The 14,257-nt window shown below is 32.8% G+C and overlaps 2 protein-coding genes across 2 annotated transcripts; one reads left to right on the top strand and one right to left on the bottom strand.

Moving 5' to 3' along the window:
* Positions 1-2,380: 2,380 nt before the first annotated feature.
* Positions 2,381-3,886, top strand: LOC121250811 (plasmodesmata-located protein 1-like). The gene is made up of 2 exons (XM_041150032.1): positions 2,381-3,352; positions 3,596-3,886. Exons 1-2 carry the CDS (start codon positions 2,602-2,604, stop codon positions 3,730-3,732), a joined length of 888 nt encoding a protein of 295 aa, XP_041005966.1. The 5' UTR covers positions 2,381-2,601; the 3' UTR covers positions 3,733-3,886.
* Positions 3,887-9,233: 5,347 nt separating this feature from the next.
* Positions 9,234-9,876, bottom strand: LOC121250852 (mitochondrial import receptor subunit TOM9-2-like). The gene has a single exon (XM_041150083.1). The coding sequence runs from the start codon at positions 9,775-9,777 to the stop codon at positions 9,463-9,465; it is 315 nt and encodes a 104-aa protein (XP_041006017.1). The 5' UTR covers positions 9,778-9,876; the 3' UTR covers positions 9,234-9,462.
* Positions 9,877-14,257: the final 4,381 nt, after the last annotated feature.

Below are 14,257 nucleotides of genomic sequence, written 5' to 3' on the forward strand. Positions count from 1 at the left end.
CTTTAGCCCTTTACTACTGGGTCAGGTTGGCTCTTTCTCTCTCTGTTTCAATTTTCTTTTGTGAATTGGACCTTAAGCAAGTCCACATATGCCATAAATTTGAGGCCTTTTATATGTCATATTTAAAAATTAAATAAAATATTATTTTGTAATATTATTATTTTTTTAATATTTAAAAAAATTGAATTGTTTATTATATTTTATGTAAAAATTTAAAAAAATTACACTAATTAAATAAGATGATTTGAGATAAGTTAGAGAGATTTTTGTATTCAAACCAGGCAGAGTTCAATGTCCCTAAATTGAATTGAATAATTCTATTTAAACCTGAGGAATGATATTTGCAGTCATAAAATGCGCAAGCGCCGAGCACTCTCTTTGAAAAAAGTGAGTAAATATGAGACCCACATAAAAAATATTTTTTTAATGGTGGATCTCACTCTTTTTTAAAATGAGTGTACTACGCTTGCACAACTCATGATTGTATCTAGCATTACTCATTTACATCACACGTTATCTATGTGATATAATTTAATTTAGAACATAAATTAAAATTTAAATCTAACAAATCAAATTATGTCATGTAGTACTTCAAACAAAAAATTATGTCATGTAGATAGTTTATAGTGTAAAGATTTTTAAATAGCACTATTCGAATTGAATTATATCAATTTGTCATTCAATGATTGTTTTGTCATGTATTTTGATTTTTAATATTCAAATTAGAAAATTATCTTCTAAATCAAATTATGGCACGTAAGTATTTTATGAAGTGAAAAAATGTTACTCTCACTGACAGTTGGGTCCCGACAAAATTTTCTTTTACTTAGCGATTAAAAAAGTATTTTTTTGAATGATGTTGTGATTTTCTTCTTTTAAAACAAAAAGTTTAAGGGTATAAAAAATGAATGAAAAAAAAATTAAAAAAAAAAACTTTTTTGCCCTTATCAAGACCCATCTTGTGCTATACACTATTTTTATTAGGTGTGCTCTACACACTGACTTGAGAATATAAATTTTTATTTTATAATTTTTATTGATATAAATAAGATGTTTATCAGGTGAAGAATTTCAATTTTCAAAAATCCTCTTTGTTTGAGAAGCTTATAGTTCTACGTATTCAAACTTGTTATCCTATTTTGAATCATTTGAAATTTTTTATCTTTAAAGCGACCAAGTCATCTTTTTTGCTCAATCGACAAGTTGTATTCTTTTTAATTGTATTTAATGTATCCAAAGTTTTACGCTTGAGAGTATCCTTAAAACTCAGGACACTTTTATAACATCCAGTCTGCTGATTATCTTTAGATCTTTCAGTCTCGTTTATTTTTATAATTATTTTCATCTCATCTCATCTCATTTCATCTTATTATTATAATTTTTTCAAAATTTTTATATAAAATAAAATAAATAATTCAATTTTATCTCAACTCATCTTATTTCATATGAAAAAACAAACGGTACGTATTTTCATTTTATGTAAAAATTGATCATCTTCGAACTACTTAATGTAAATATAACGTATTTTGGTCATTTTCAACATATAAATAAATTTTGTTTGTTTTCACAATTTCTTTCAATCATCTCATCTAATCATTACAACTTTCTCAAATTCTCATATAAAATAAAATAAACAATTTAACTTTTTCAAATTTTAAAATAAAAATAATATTAAAAAAATATATTCTAACAATATTTTATTTATCTTTTAACTTTAATATTAACTCATCTCATCTCATCTCATATACGAAAACAAACTAAGTATAAATAGATACTATCTATTTAATAACATTTTTTTCTGAACCTTATTCATCATTTATCCAAAAGAACTAATAGTTATAGTCAATGCATTCTTATGGAGTAAATTCAGGGCAACAAGTACTTTACATTATTTATGCTTTTATGTATAGGGATCCCCAGCCCCTATAGTTTTTTGGGAAATGTTTCATCTCATTTGACCTACATGGTTTATTATTTGGATAATTATGGATAGCCCTATTCTCATTTACCATGGCACCATAATAATCTGACTTTAGTACAATTATTGATATTTTGATGTTAGGGAGCCCGTTTTGGGCTCTACCTTTTTTTTTTTTGGATATTTTAATTTTTTTAGTTTCTTTTTACTTAATAATTAAGAAAATATTATTTAGTAATATTGTAAATTTTTTTCTTTTTTAAAAAATATTTAAAAGTGTTAAAAAATGATGTGAAAAAAAAAATTTAAAGATTTTTTGGCTTTTTTTTCACATCATTTTTTTAACACTTTTAAATATTTTTTTTTTTAAATTTACAATATTATTAAATAATATTTTCTTAATCACTAATTCAAAAAAAAAAAAAAAAAACCCCAATCGGGCAAAAAAAGGGCAGCCCGTTTTACAATCGTTTGAGGTGGAGAAACCAAAACTTATAGAGGCAGAAAGACCAAAATACCTTGCCCAGAAAGCTCCCAACCCCACCGAGAACACCAGCCAGCCCACTCCCCAACATTCTATATAGAAATACTCAAAAACTCGACACCCGTTCATCACTACAAGCTCCCAACACCTTCCCCAAAACCGTCCATGGCGTAGAAATAAAAATTTCACAACTTTCCAAATGGGTTTGCCCAGAACACTCTTCTCTCTATTTTCTATTTCTATGCTTTCCTCCTTCTTTCTCTGTGCTGAAAGTGCAGCAGACTACACAAACTTGGTCTTCAAGGGCTGTGCAGAGCAAAAGTTCCAGGACTCAACTGGGATTTACTCACAAAACCTCAAGACCCTTTTGTCTTCTTTGGTTTCACTGTCTTCACAGAAGACTTTCTCCTCTACCACCTCAGGTGAAGATCAAAATAGCATCATGGGTCTTTACCAATGCAGAGGGGACCTCACGCTCCCCGAGTGCTTCAACTGCGTGAGCAAGATATCAGATACGGCAGACAAGCGCTGTGGCAAAGCTGTAGCAGCTAGAATTCAACTCAACGGGTGTTATGTGCGGTATGAGGTTGCTGGGTTCAAACAAGTTTCTGAAACTGAATTGCTGTACAAGGTGTGTGGATCAACTCGAGCAAGTGAAGCTGGGTTTGATCAAAAGAGGAACACGGCTTTTGATATGGTGGAGAGTGGGGTTAAGACTGGTGCTGGCGCTGGGGGTCTGTTTTACACAGGGAGCTATGAAGCGGTGTATGTGTTGGGGCAGTGTGAGGGCGATTTGGGCAGTGATGATTGTGGGGATTGTGTGAGCAGTGCAGTGGAGAGGGCCAAAGCTGATTGTGGTGATTCCATCTCTGGGCAAGTGTATCTCCAAAAGTGCTATGTCAGCTACAGCTATTACCCAAATGGCGTCCCCAGCATATCTTCATCATCAGGTAAACTTAATCAACTCTACATATGCAAGTTTCATCTCCTTAATTTGTTGAATGACAGCAAGTGTTTTACTTTTTTCCCCCTCATACATGGACAGATACTAAAAAACAGTTTATACTTGGGGGGAGAGAGCGAGAGAGAGAGAGAGAGAGAGGGGTTTAGCTAGGTGGCTCTTCTCCTGTGGGAACTTAAGGGGTAAAAGTTTGTTTTTTGATACCTGTGAATGGTATGTTTCATTTGTATAGGGAACGAGGAGCAACGACACACACAGAGGACAGTGGCTCTTGCAGTAGGAGGTTTGGCAGCTTTTGGCTTCATTATAGTTTGTTTCCTGTTTGTTAAATCGATGATGAAGAAACGAGGTGGTAAGCATGGAGGCTGAGCTACGTTGTTAATAATATAATCTCCCACAACTTTTTATATATGTTCATAGATCGAACGGTTACTATAAATATGTAGAAAAAAAATTATTTGCAAGTGACATCGAATACATTATTGAAAATAGATTCCACAATGATAAATATATATATATTTATTTCTTCTTCTTCTTTTTAATAATTAGAATGAGTTCAAGGATACATAATATATGATTTATCGTAATGAATTGCACATTAATCTTGCAAACAACAAAAACTTAATTTTTTGTGCAGATGATTGAGAGGGTGAGATGGGTTTTGAAGTTTGCAATGCTTTTTAAGATTGGTGGTCTGATTTTTGACAGTATAAGAGAGAGAGAAAAAGCTAGGCAGAAATTTATTGGGGAATGTGAGGGAGGGGATAGGATATATCTATCCCCTATAAACTCAACTTTAATTGCAGTTTGTTCTGATGTACAAAGACTTATAGAGCCAGGCTGAATGTGAATCTCACAATATTTTGCTTCCTTGGGTTGCAGTTTTTTCTTCTTATCTATCCTGCTGCAGGTATATCCATTGCTTGGTAATAATCACTTCCTTTATTTGCATGTATTTTGGTTGGCTGGCTGGTAATCAGTGACAAAGTTTTAGAACTTTGCCAAAATCCCAACCTGAAATAGTTGTATTTTGTGTTTGAGAACTACTACATATACAAAGAGATTACATAAAAATAAACCAACAAATTGATGTTATTTTATTAGATTTGTTAGATCTACTTTTCAATAAGAGTAACTTTACAATATGACGTACTACATCAAATTACATTAGTTTGTAAATTTACTTTATTGTATAATCAATTTGTGTTTAAAGTATTTCTCTTTTTTGAATGATCCGAAAAAGTTGATGAATTTGTGCGTGAAAACAAGTTGGTGGATTTGTGTGTGAAAACAAGCTGGTGGTTCAGTCTCCTGTGATTAGATTTCAGTTAGAAAACTAGAAAAGCCATGGTAGACTATTAGAACCTTGCTTCCGTCACTCAAACTCTTTTTCTATATGATTTGTGTCCAAATCCCAGTTGTCAAATTTGAGACCTAAGGGCTAAGGGTTCCAAAATATCTCAATTAAAAGTATTAAATGTTGATGCTTTTTCCATGTTTAGTTGGCAGTTTGTAATTGGTCCTCAAATGATTTCAATGAGATTGTTACCTCATACCTTGGTAATTAAGCAATGAGATGGGGCATATAAATCTTCCTCTTTTTATTTTTCTTTGTATTTGTGGGTTGGGGAAACAGTGTAACGAGTACAGAAAATAATGATACAGAAAATACTGATAAAGCAGTCCATCTATCTCCAAAACGACATAAAACTCCAATGTGTCCATGATTGAGATTGTTCTTACATTTATTCACGACAAAAGATAAAGAACATCATAACGCCACGTTTAAAACCACTTTAGACGAACTTTTGTTGCAACAAGTATTACTTTTTTTTTTTTTTTTTTTTGGTGGTGTTTCAGATTTCAATACTAAGGTTGAATTTCACTTTTATTATGTCCCTTGACTTAAGGTGTGTTTGGCAAGTGAGAGTATTTGAGATACTCTTACTATTATTTTTTAATTTATTATTACTTTTTACTTACTTTTCTACTATTTATTACTTTTTACTTATTTTTTAATATTTTATTATTATTTTTTTATTATTATTTATAAATATTCTTAACACTTATCAAGTATTCTCATCATTCAAACGTAACCTTAGTGATCTCACCCGCACAATCATGCAAACGCGGTCCGGTGAGTCACAATTAATAAAATTGATAAAAATAAATAAATAAACAAAAAAATAAGTAAAAGTATGCGCACATGTCAAATCAACTCGACAAAATAATTGAATATCTAATGCCCATCAACAGTCTCTTTTTTTTTTATTTCATATTCTAATTGGGACTTTCAGAGATATAAAGGTCAAGATTGATGATTGATGAGAACCCACTGAAACCCTTCTTGATTTCTTTTCCAAAACCACAATTCCAAGACCAAACAAAACTGCAAAGTAAAAGCTCACCCAATAGGAGTAGGAAAAGAAGATTTGAGATTATAGAGAGAGAGTGAAAGGTGGCTGTGTATCTTGGTGTGGCTCTCTTTCCGTGGAGTGCTTGAATGTAAGAACCCAAAAAGGCCCATGAAGGTTGGAGATAGAGGGGAGGAACGAGTGACGAAGATGGGATTCGCAGAAGGGCATTTGTGGAAAGTAGAGTTTATCTTTGGGTGAGAGTATTATCATTGATTTTGCATACATATCTACTTTGTCAAGCAAAATTTTCACATTAGTTTATACATATTTGAGACAAAATAATAATAAATTTTATTATTATTACTTTTTTGTTAAAATCAATTTTTTTATATATATTTTGTAATTAGCATCCACTACATACATTTGACATTAATAATACAAATTCAATAATAAAAAATATAATTTTTTTATATATTATATTAAAAATATAATAAAATGAAAAAAAAATATATAATATATTATAATAATAAAATGAATGTGCAAGTGAAGCCTGAAGGTTTGTTTTGTTGAAGGAGGGAGAAAAGTAAATGATTGTGAGAGAGAGAGAGCGAGAGGAGAGAAATAATGATTAAAATATGATTTATAGGATGAATAGTAGTTATCCAAATTTAGATAAGCACTGTTCACAGGTAATTAAATATTTAGATATACATAAGCCAATGTGGAAGATTTTAGGATCATATTATACAAATATGACTTTACATATGCATATGCATAGACCAATGCTAATGCTCTGAGAGCTGTGGTTGGAGGACAATAGAAGACATATCTTTCTTTCCTTCCTCCCGTCCTTCCAATTATTTTTTTTCTTCTTTTTTTCCTTTTTTCCCTCTCTACAAATTTTGGTCCAGCTGGGTCATTCTTAGAGAGAGAGAGAGGGTCTGTTTGTGTGTAGTGTAAAAAGACATTTATATAGCCTGTTTGGAAGGTTTGGGTATGGAGGGAGGGAGGGAGAGAGAGAGAGAGAGAGAGGGGGGGGGGGGGGGGGGGGGGGGGTGAAGACAAGGCAGGAGATGAATGGCTGCTGTTTGCTGCAGTTTTTGCCCAGGACTCCTTTACTGGCCTGGAAGGTAGTAAGAGACCCTGTTACATTTTTAAATAAAATAAGCGGGGTGCACATTAGGCACAATTTCTGCATGTATATAGCAGAACTGGTTTTTTATAAGCAGTAAGCCGGGACCAAGACTGGGACTGGCTTGATTAACTGATTAGTACCTAGCATCAGTTTTGAAAGCTTTCACAAGGATTGTAGCATCAATGCCAATGAAAAATACAGAGTTGATAGTAGATACAACTGTGGCAAGTCGGGAGGGACATCCAAGCTTAGAGTTTGTTAGTTGTGTCTACGAAACTTACCTCAAGACTATCTTCTGCGACGAACAAAAGCTCTGTGGAGTGAGGGCGGGTGAGTGGCCAGTCATGAGACAGGTTAACACCGCCGACAGGGCATTGGGGAATGGGCGTGAAGACACCCTGACCATTCAAAGATAGGAACTGTGTCTTGCTGGCTTTTGCCACCCTGCCCACAATGTCTCAGGTCCTATCACCCTTGGGGACCCCTTCCCAGATGATCTATTCCTTTAGACTCTATTTATTTTCCTGGAAAAATTACACGGATGGAGTGTCCCTAACCAAAGGCCGAAAGAGCAGTTTATACTCTGCCATTGAATATGGAAAAATAGCCCATGAATGACCAGAACTAAAAGGCCTCTTCAAAATATATTCAAACATGGGTCGATGGGGTTCTAGCTAGTTCAGAAGATTCGAAGAATAGAGATGAGGAACACTAGACAATATACCTGCATGTTTCCCATACCCGTCCCTGCCTAAAAGATTACTGTATCAAGTTGGCCAAGATGGGGGTATGGGGTTTCATAGGGTTAAGGGTTTCATTTTCTCTTAAAACCTCATATCACACAAACATGGCCTAACTTTTAAGAGTTAACACTGACTTTTGATTTCCGAACCAACACACTAAAAAATAAGTATCAGAGAATGAATGAAGAGGAGGAAAAGGAAGCATAGAAAGCAAAGGATAAAAAAACATTTAAATATTGATTTCATAACCATCTGCCCCATTGAGATACTTGGCATATGAAATTAACTACTCGTCTACCTCTCTATTGACTCAATCCTCCAGCATTGTCACCCAATTTGAATCTTCCATGCAGCAGTAGATTGACATGCTGGCAGGAAATTGCTATTTAACAATGTTATTCGGCCATTATTAATCCTTAGCATAATTGCAAGTCGCATGATACACCATTATCAAAATTAACAAGTCAAACACAGATCACAGGCCATTCTTACAAGCAAACCAAATTGAAATACTAGGTAAATACCAGCTACCATGACTTCGAACAAAAAAATAAAAGGATATTAAAAAATAAAAGAAAAATGATTAAAAGAAAAAAGTTAGACTTCAAGCTTTGCAGAGCCAAGAATCCAACAATTAAAGATTTCTTAAATGAGTAACATCATATTCAGTTTTTACAGAAACTGTTATTTGGCAACAGAAAACATGCCTAAATATTCCAACCCTCCCCAAAAGGTTCTACCTTAATGTTTATGTTGTTCTCTTTTTTTCTCCTTTTCATTGGTGGATCTTGCATTCATCTCTTGTCATACAAGTCGCATGAAAATCACCAAGCTTGAAGCTAACTGACATTGTACCACTGCTTCTTCTGCATTATTCCATATTTGAGAACATACGAAATGTCTTCAGGTGCATTCAAAACAACCCCTACGCCTCCCCTCTTCCTTTCTCTCACCCAACAATATAACTTTTTGGGAAAACTATATCAGCACAAACCTCGAATTCGGTGCGAATTTTCACTATGCCTACTTATGGCCACAGGTTCAAAAACAGGAATTGACTGAATTTGTAATTCTTCTATTCGCTCCAACTGTAAAGAAACTGACCTCACAGCGGGCTGGACAAACTGCTTGGTTTTTATAGACTATACTAGATATATAAGTTTGTCGATAACTCAAGTCTCACCTCCGTCAATTTTACACAACAAATCATTGATCCTAAGAACTTGTGTCACTGTGTCCCCATGATTCGCAAATCCTCCATATTTGCTTGTACTTCACATTCTACTCAATTCAATGACGATAGTAATAATTGAAAACTTCGAATGAACTGCAAAGCCTATAGCATGCAACTGATTATACATCAAGCAGAAAACGTGGTTCTAGATCGTGCACAGAAGAGTGCTTGGCTATAAACAATCACCTACAGAGATTATTCATAACCCTTATGCTACGGTACAAGGAGTTGACTTGAAAACACAAGACAAAGTTTCAGAATCATGCTACAAAAAAATAACAAATTATGCGGATTTCCCATGTAATAAGATAATAAAAGAGTATTTGGAGAAGGAAACAAGAGCATGAGTTAGAAATTTGAGAAAGGACACAATGCTCAATCAAGCATTTCATCACCGTGGAAACAGAGAATAGTATGGCGATATTTTATAACTTAAAAGAGAAAAACAAAACCTCCTAGTTCTAACATCATAAATTATAGGCAATATCCCAAACCCTAGAGCATACAATCCTTTTAAATTATTTCTATCTGTCTCTCTCTAAATCGACACATCCTTGATAGACTCACAGATTAAGTTGAAGATCAGTACCCAATGGTCGCCAAACAGACCCGATACTCGTTTGTTTCGGTTCACTTCTGGGGCTGGGGCGGGGTGCCGAGGAGGCTGGCCTGTTGGAGCTCGAGCTCATTCATCTGTTGCTCACGGTCCATCTCGATTATGAGAGGCACTACCAGGATCAGAAATGTCGTACCGGCGATCCACGCGGCCTTGCCCGTGCTCTTCAGGAGCTTCCTGGTCACGAGTACGGCGTCGCTAGCTGCCTGCCTGCCCCGCGACACGATGGGGGAACCGCTCAGCTTCGAGATTATGCTGCCGTTGGATTCGCTTTTCGGTGCCCGCCTCTCCGGCAGGGAAACTCCGCCTCTTCCGGGTTGCGACGCCATAGAGAGAGAGTGACACAGGTTTTAAGAAGCTGAACCGCTCGAAGGGACGGAGGGGAAGGTTTTTAACTTCTGAGAAAGGTTTTGGCCTTTGCTCAAACTTACAAAGGTATTTTCACGTACTCAAGGGCTTTGTGGAAAAATATTTTTCTCACAATTCTCATTTCATTTTTATCTCATTTTTAAATATTATTTAAATATAAATATTTTCTTCCTAATCATTATAACTTTTTTAAACTAATCATTACAACTTTCATAAAATTTTTTATTAATACTATAAAAATCACACAACAGACCGGAATGGAATAAAGAGTCATTCTTAACCCACTAGGGTAACTTAGGTCTCGTTCGGTTTGGTCTGATACTCCCGAAAGTGATCCAGTGTGGCTATACAGTATCGGTGCCTACATCCATGGCAGTGAAAGGAAAACAAGTGTAGAAAAATAAAAATAAATGGACGCATGAGTTTACGTGGTTCAACATAATACCTATGTCCGCAGACGTTTGAGGAGGAGAAATCTACTATAATATTCTTGTTTATAATCTATCATGATCTCTCATTCCTCACTACACAATAGTGACTTTAGATACATTTACCGAAGAAAAACCATTCGCTGAAACTCCCTGTTCTGAGGTTGAAGGAGAAGTCGAAGAGGAAGAAGAAAAACTGAAGAAGAATAAGAAGAAGATCCCCTAGCAGTCGTCTGGAGCCACCCATTTATCTAATTGTTTTTCCCTTTTGCGCCCCTGCAATGATAAGGTCAAGCCTATCTTGCATGTCTGATTGTGCCCCCTAACAACCCATGCCTCTTGTTGTCCCTTTCCCCTGACAGCCCCTGCATGCACATTACCTCCTAACCCCTTAAAGGTCTCATGCCTCCTAACCCTTTTGGTCCTCTCTTGTCCTCTAGCTCCTAATCAGGTGAGATGGGCTTGATCTTTAGGTGTTGGTGTTTTGCCCCCCTCACACTTTCAAATAAAAAATAATTCAATTTTTTCAAATCTCTAAATAAAAATAATATTAAAAATTATATTCTAATAATATTTTAATTTTATAATATTTTTTATTCAACATTTTCTCTCTCATTTCTCAAAATCTCATAAAACATTACTTAAACTATCTCACTATTATTCACAAACTATCTTACTACTATTCACAAAATTATCATATCATCTCTCCCAAACTTATCCTTAACCCGATGGAAATCACTATACACAACTAATTTACATATTATACATTAGAAAAATTATTTGTACAAGCCTCGGATGGAGACAAGTCTCACGCAAACCTTTGCAAAAAAGTAGACCACACTTTCAAAAAGTGTAAAAAGGCTATTATTTATTAGTGAGATTTACTTTTTTTACAAAATACTCGTATGTAATTTATCTATTTGAAACTTATACTTATAATTACTCTACACGAAATCTTCACCAAATATTATTATCCTCTAATTTTATATTTGATAATGAAACAAAATCATTAGTTATCGATAACAAAAAAAAAAAAAAGTCCCTAAAGTGAGAGTCTTGCTTTTTATATATATATATATATATACACACACCATATAAGTGTTTTGATAAGTAAAAAATTGAGTGAAAATAAGCATCAACTCCTAAATATGCCAAAACATCAATTAAGTTATTCCCTTGTCTATAGATATGAATTAATTCAAGATGAAATAAAAAACGGATACATATCAAAATACTTCCAATGAGGCTCTATATTTTGTTAAACCAATTTACAACAAGGAATTTGTCTCCACTATTAATTCTAAAATCTGCTGCTGATAGCATAATAATAAACCATAATCTTAAAGCAGAAAGCTTAACAAATATGTATTGTCCCATAATCTAGATGACAATGAAGACTATGGGTGCTACCCAAATTATCATAGAGTTTAAATTGTAAATTAAAATTTGTAAATATAACCATAATTATCACATAGTTTTTAAATTTGTTATAATTGTATTTACAAAAGTGTATTGTCTTGGTCTCCTTGACCAACCTTTATGTAGGAGGTTAAGGCAATACAAGAGTCTTACTTAGCTTTTTAAGCTAACCTTTGTGTATAAGAGTCTATTTTTTATATTTTATTTAAAAGTTTAGAAAATTTGTGATTATTAGATAAAACAAATTAAATATTTGAAATTGAAAAATATTCTATATAAGTGATGTTTGGAAATGAAATATTTGAGAATATCTGCGAATACTCTTGTACACAAACGAGGCCTAAGACTTATGGACCAACCTCTAAACTTAACTATTGATCAAACCTTATAAGTATTTCTTATGTGTGGTTGGATGGTTGAAATTTGAACGAGTGGTGGAGACATAACATGTAGATTTCATATCATTTAATGTTGTTCACGTAAATTCATATGTTGTCCTCCCATCTTTCGCAACTTGATGTTCAACTTGAACATTATTATAAAGATCTTCTTAATATCGAGATTAAGATCTCTCTATATATACATATATACATATATATATATATATATATATATCTATATAATCCTTGGTGAACGAGATAAAAATATTGGCCGAATACGGTTTACCACGCTCAGCCATAAGGAGGGATCTCATCAAAAGAAAAAAGAGAGAAGGAAATTGGGAGACAAAAGGCTGAGGGATGGATAGTGTGTAAGGAAAAAATAGGGGATGTGACATAAATGATGGAGATATGTGACGTAAAGGAGGATGGGGCAGAGGATAAAAGTGGATAAGACTGAACGAGAAGGGGATTTTGGGACAACTTCAACTTCTTCTTCAACTTATTCAACCTGAGGATGAGAGTTTCAGAGAGAAGATTTTTACCAAAAAATAGATCTCTAATTTTTATTGTACAACGATGATGAAAGATTGTAAAACTGTCATATCATAGTGGATTTATCCTCTAAACGACTCATAAATGTAGGCTCAGTGCCGAACCACGTAAATCTATGTGTCTCTATTTCTATTTATTTTTCTTACATTTATCTTCTATTCACTACTATGAATGTATGTACAAACGCCGTACAACCACATCAGACTGTTATCGAGGACTCCAAACCATGTTGATCGAGGTCTGAATCGTCACAGTGGGCTATAAATGACTATATCTCCCATTCCATCTTATTGTTTTATTTTTCGCCAGTGTAATCTATTGGATGATTTTTTTGAAATTGAAGTTTAGGAATTTTGGAATTTATCATTTTGAAACTATAAATGTGCTACATATGATAAATATAAAAATAGTAAAGAAAAATTATATATCTCGAGTCATAGTGTAGAGAATATCTAGTAAAGTGATTATACATTATAATTTGATTTAGAAAATAAATTTTAAATTTTACAAATTAAATATTTAAGTAACATGGATGAAATCTTGAGAATAAAATAGCTTAATAATAAATACTTAAATGTACAAATAATAACTCGGTAATGTTATATACAGTCTTCGCATACTTCATTTGAAAAAAAGTGGAGGTCACCATTAAAAAAAAATTTTTTATGCAAGCCCCAAATTTATCCATTTTTTTAAAGAAAGTATGCACTCCAAAATTGCAAATATAATTTCTCATAATAAATACTAAGGGCCTGTTTGGAGTTGCGGTAAGAGTTTTAAAAAGTGTTTAAATAGTTTTAAAAGCTTTTTAATAGAAAAATTAGATTGTTTATGTTACATATTAAAGTACTTTTAATATCAAAAAAGTTAAAAAACGTGTTTGAGAAAAATCATCAAACATGTTTTTTTGAATAATGTGGAACGTAATTCAAATTTTAAAAAGACTGTTAATAGATGAAAATACTCATATAACTTTTAAACTTTCAAGGATACGATCATAATCTTTAAAAATTCAAATAATCGTTATTTATATCTCATAAAACATTTTTTTAATTTATTTCCAAACAAACGTAACATGTTTGAAATTGTTTTAAATATATAGTTACTAAACAGTAAATAAATTTTTAATATTAGAATTTATTATTTAAGTTATAAGCTATAACTATAAGCTCTAGAACTATAAATTATATTTTTCACTGTAATCTCAAACCTTCACTAAGGTTAGGAAATCTGTTATTTAAAGCTAATTATTAGGACTGAATAATTTAAGGATAATGATAAGTTTACTATTTCCTACCACCTATTTACTATTATTTTTATTTATTATTATTATTATTTTTTGCATAATAGTTAATGAAGTAATTATTAATAAAATTCTATATATATATATTTTTTTTTCTTAATAATTAAGGATGTTAAAAAATATTTAAAGTAAAATAATAAAATAAATAAAAATTTCAGTACATTATAAAGAAATAAATAAATAATAGGTGGTAGTAAACCGACCATTATCAATAATTTAAAGCCTAATCATCTTACCTGCGAAACCTCTTTGCTTTTCTTTTTCGTGCAACCACCAGATCAAACCATATTCTGTCATCAACGGTTGATATCCGACGTCATATCAAATGCAAATAGAAGTATCCGTACACCAAGTT

Source organism: Juglans microcarpa x Juglans regia, chromosome 2D (genome assembly GCF_004785595.1).
Source record: "Juglans microcarpa x Juglans regia isolate MS1-56 chromosome 2D, Jm3101_v1.0, whole genome shotgun sequence".
Taxonomy (NCBI): domain Eukaryota; kingdom Viridiplantae; phylum Streptophyta; class Magnoliopsida; order Fagales; family Juglandaceae; genus Juglans; species Juglans microcarpa x Juglans regia.

Coding starts and splice junctions, on each gene's coding strand:
- LOC121250811 (XM_041150032.1), top strand. CDS start 2,602: ATGGGTTTGCCCAGAACACTCTTCTCTCTATTTTCTATTTCTATGCTT. Junction 3,353..3,595: donor CAGCATATCTTCATCATCAG/GTAAACTTAATC, acceptor TCATTTGTATAG/GGAACGAGGAGCAACGACAC.
- LOC121250852 (XM_041150083.1), bottom strand. CDS start 9,777: ATGGCGTCGCAACCCGGAAGAGGCGGAGTTTCCCTGCCGGAGAGGCGG.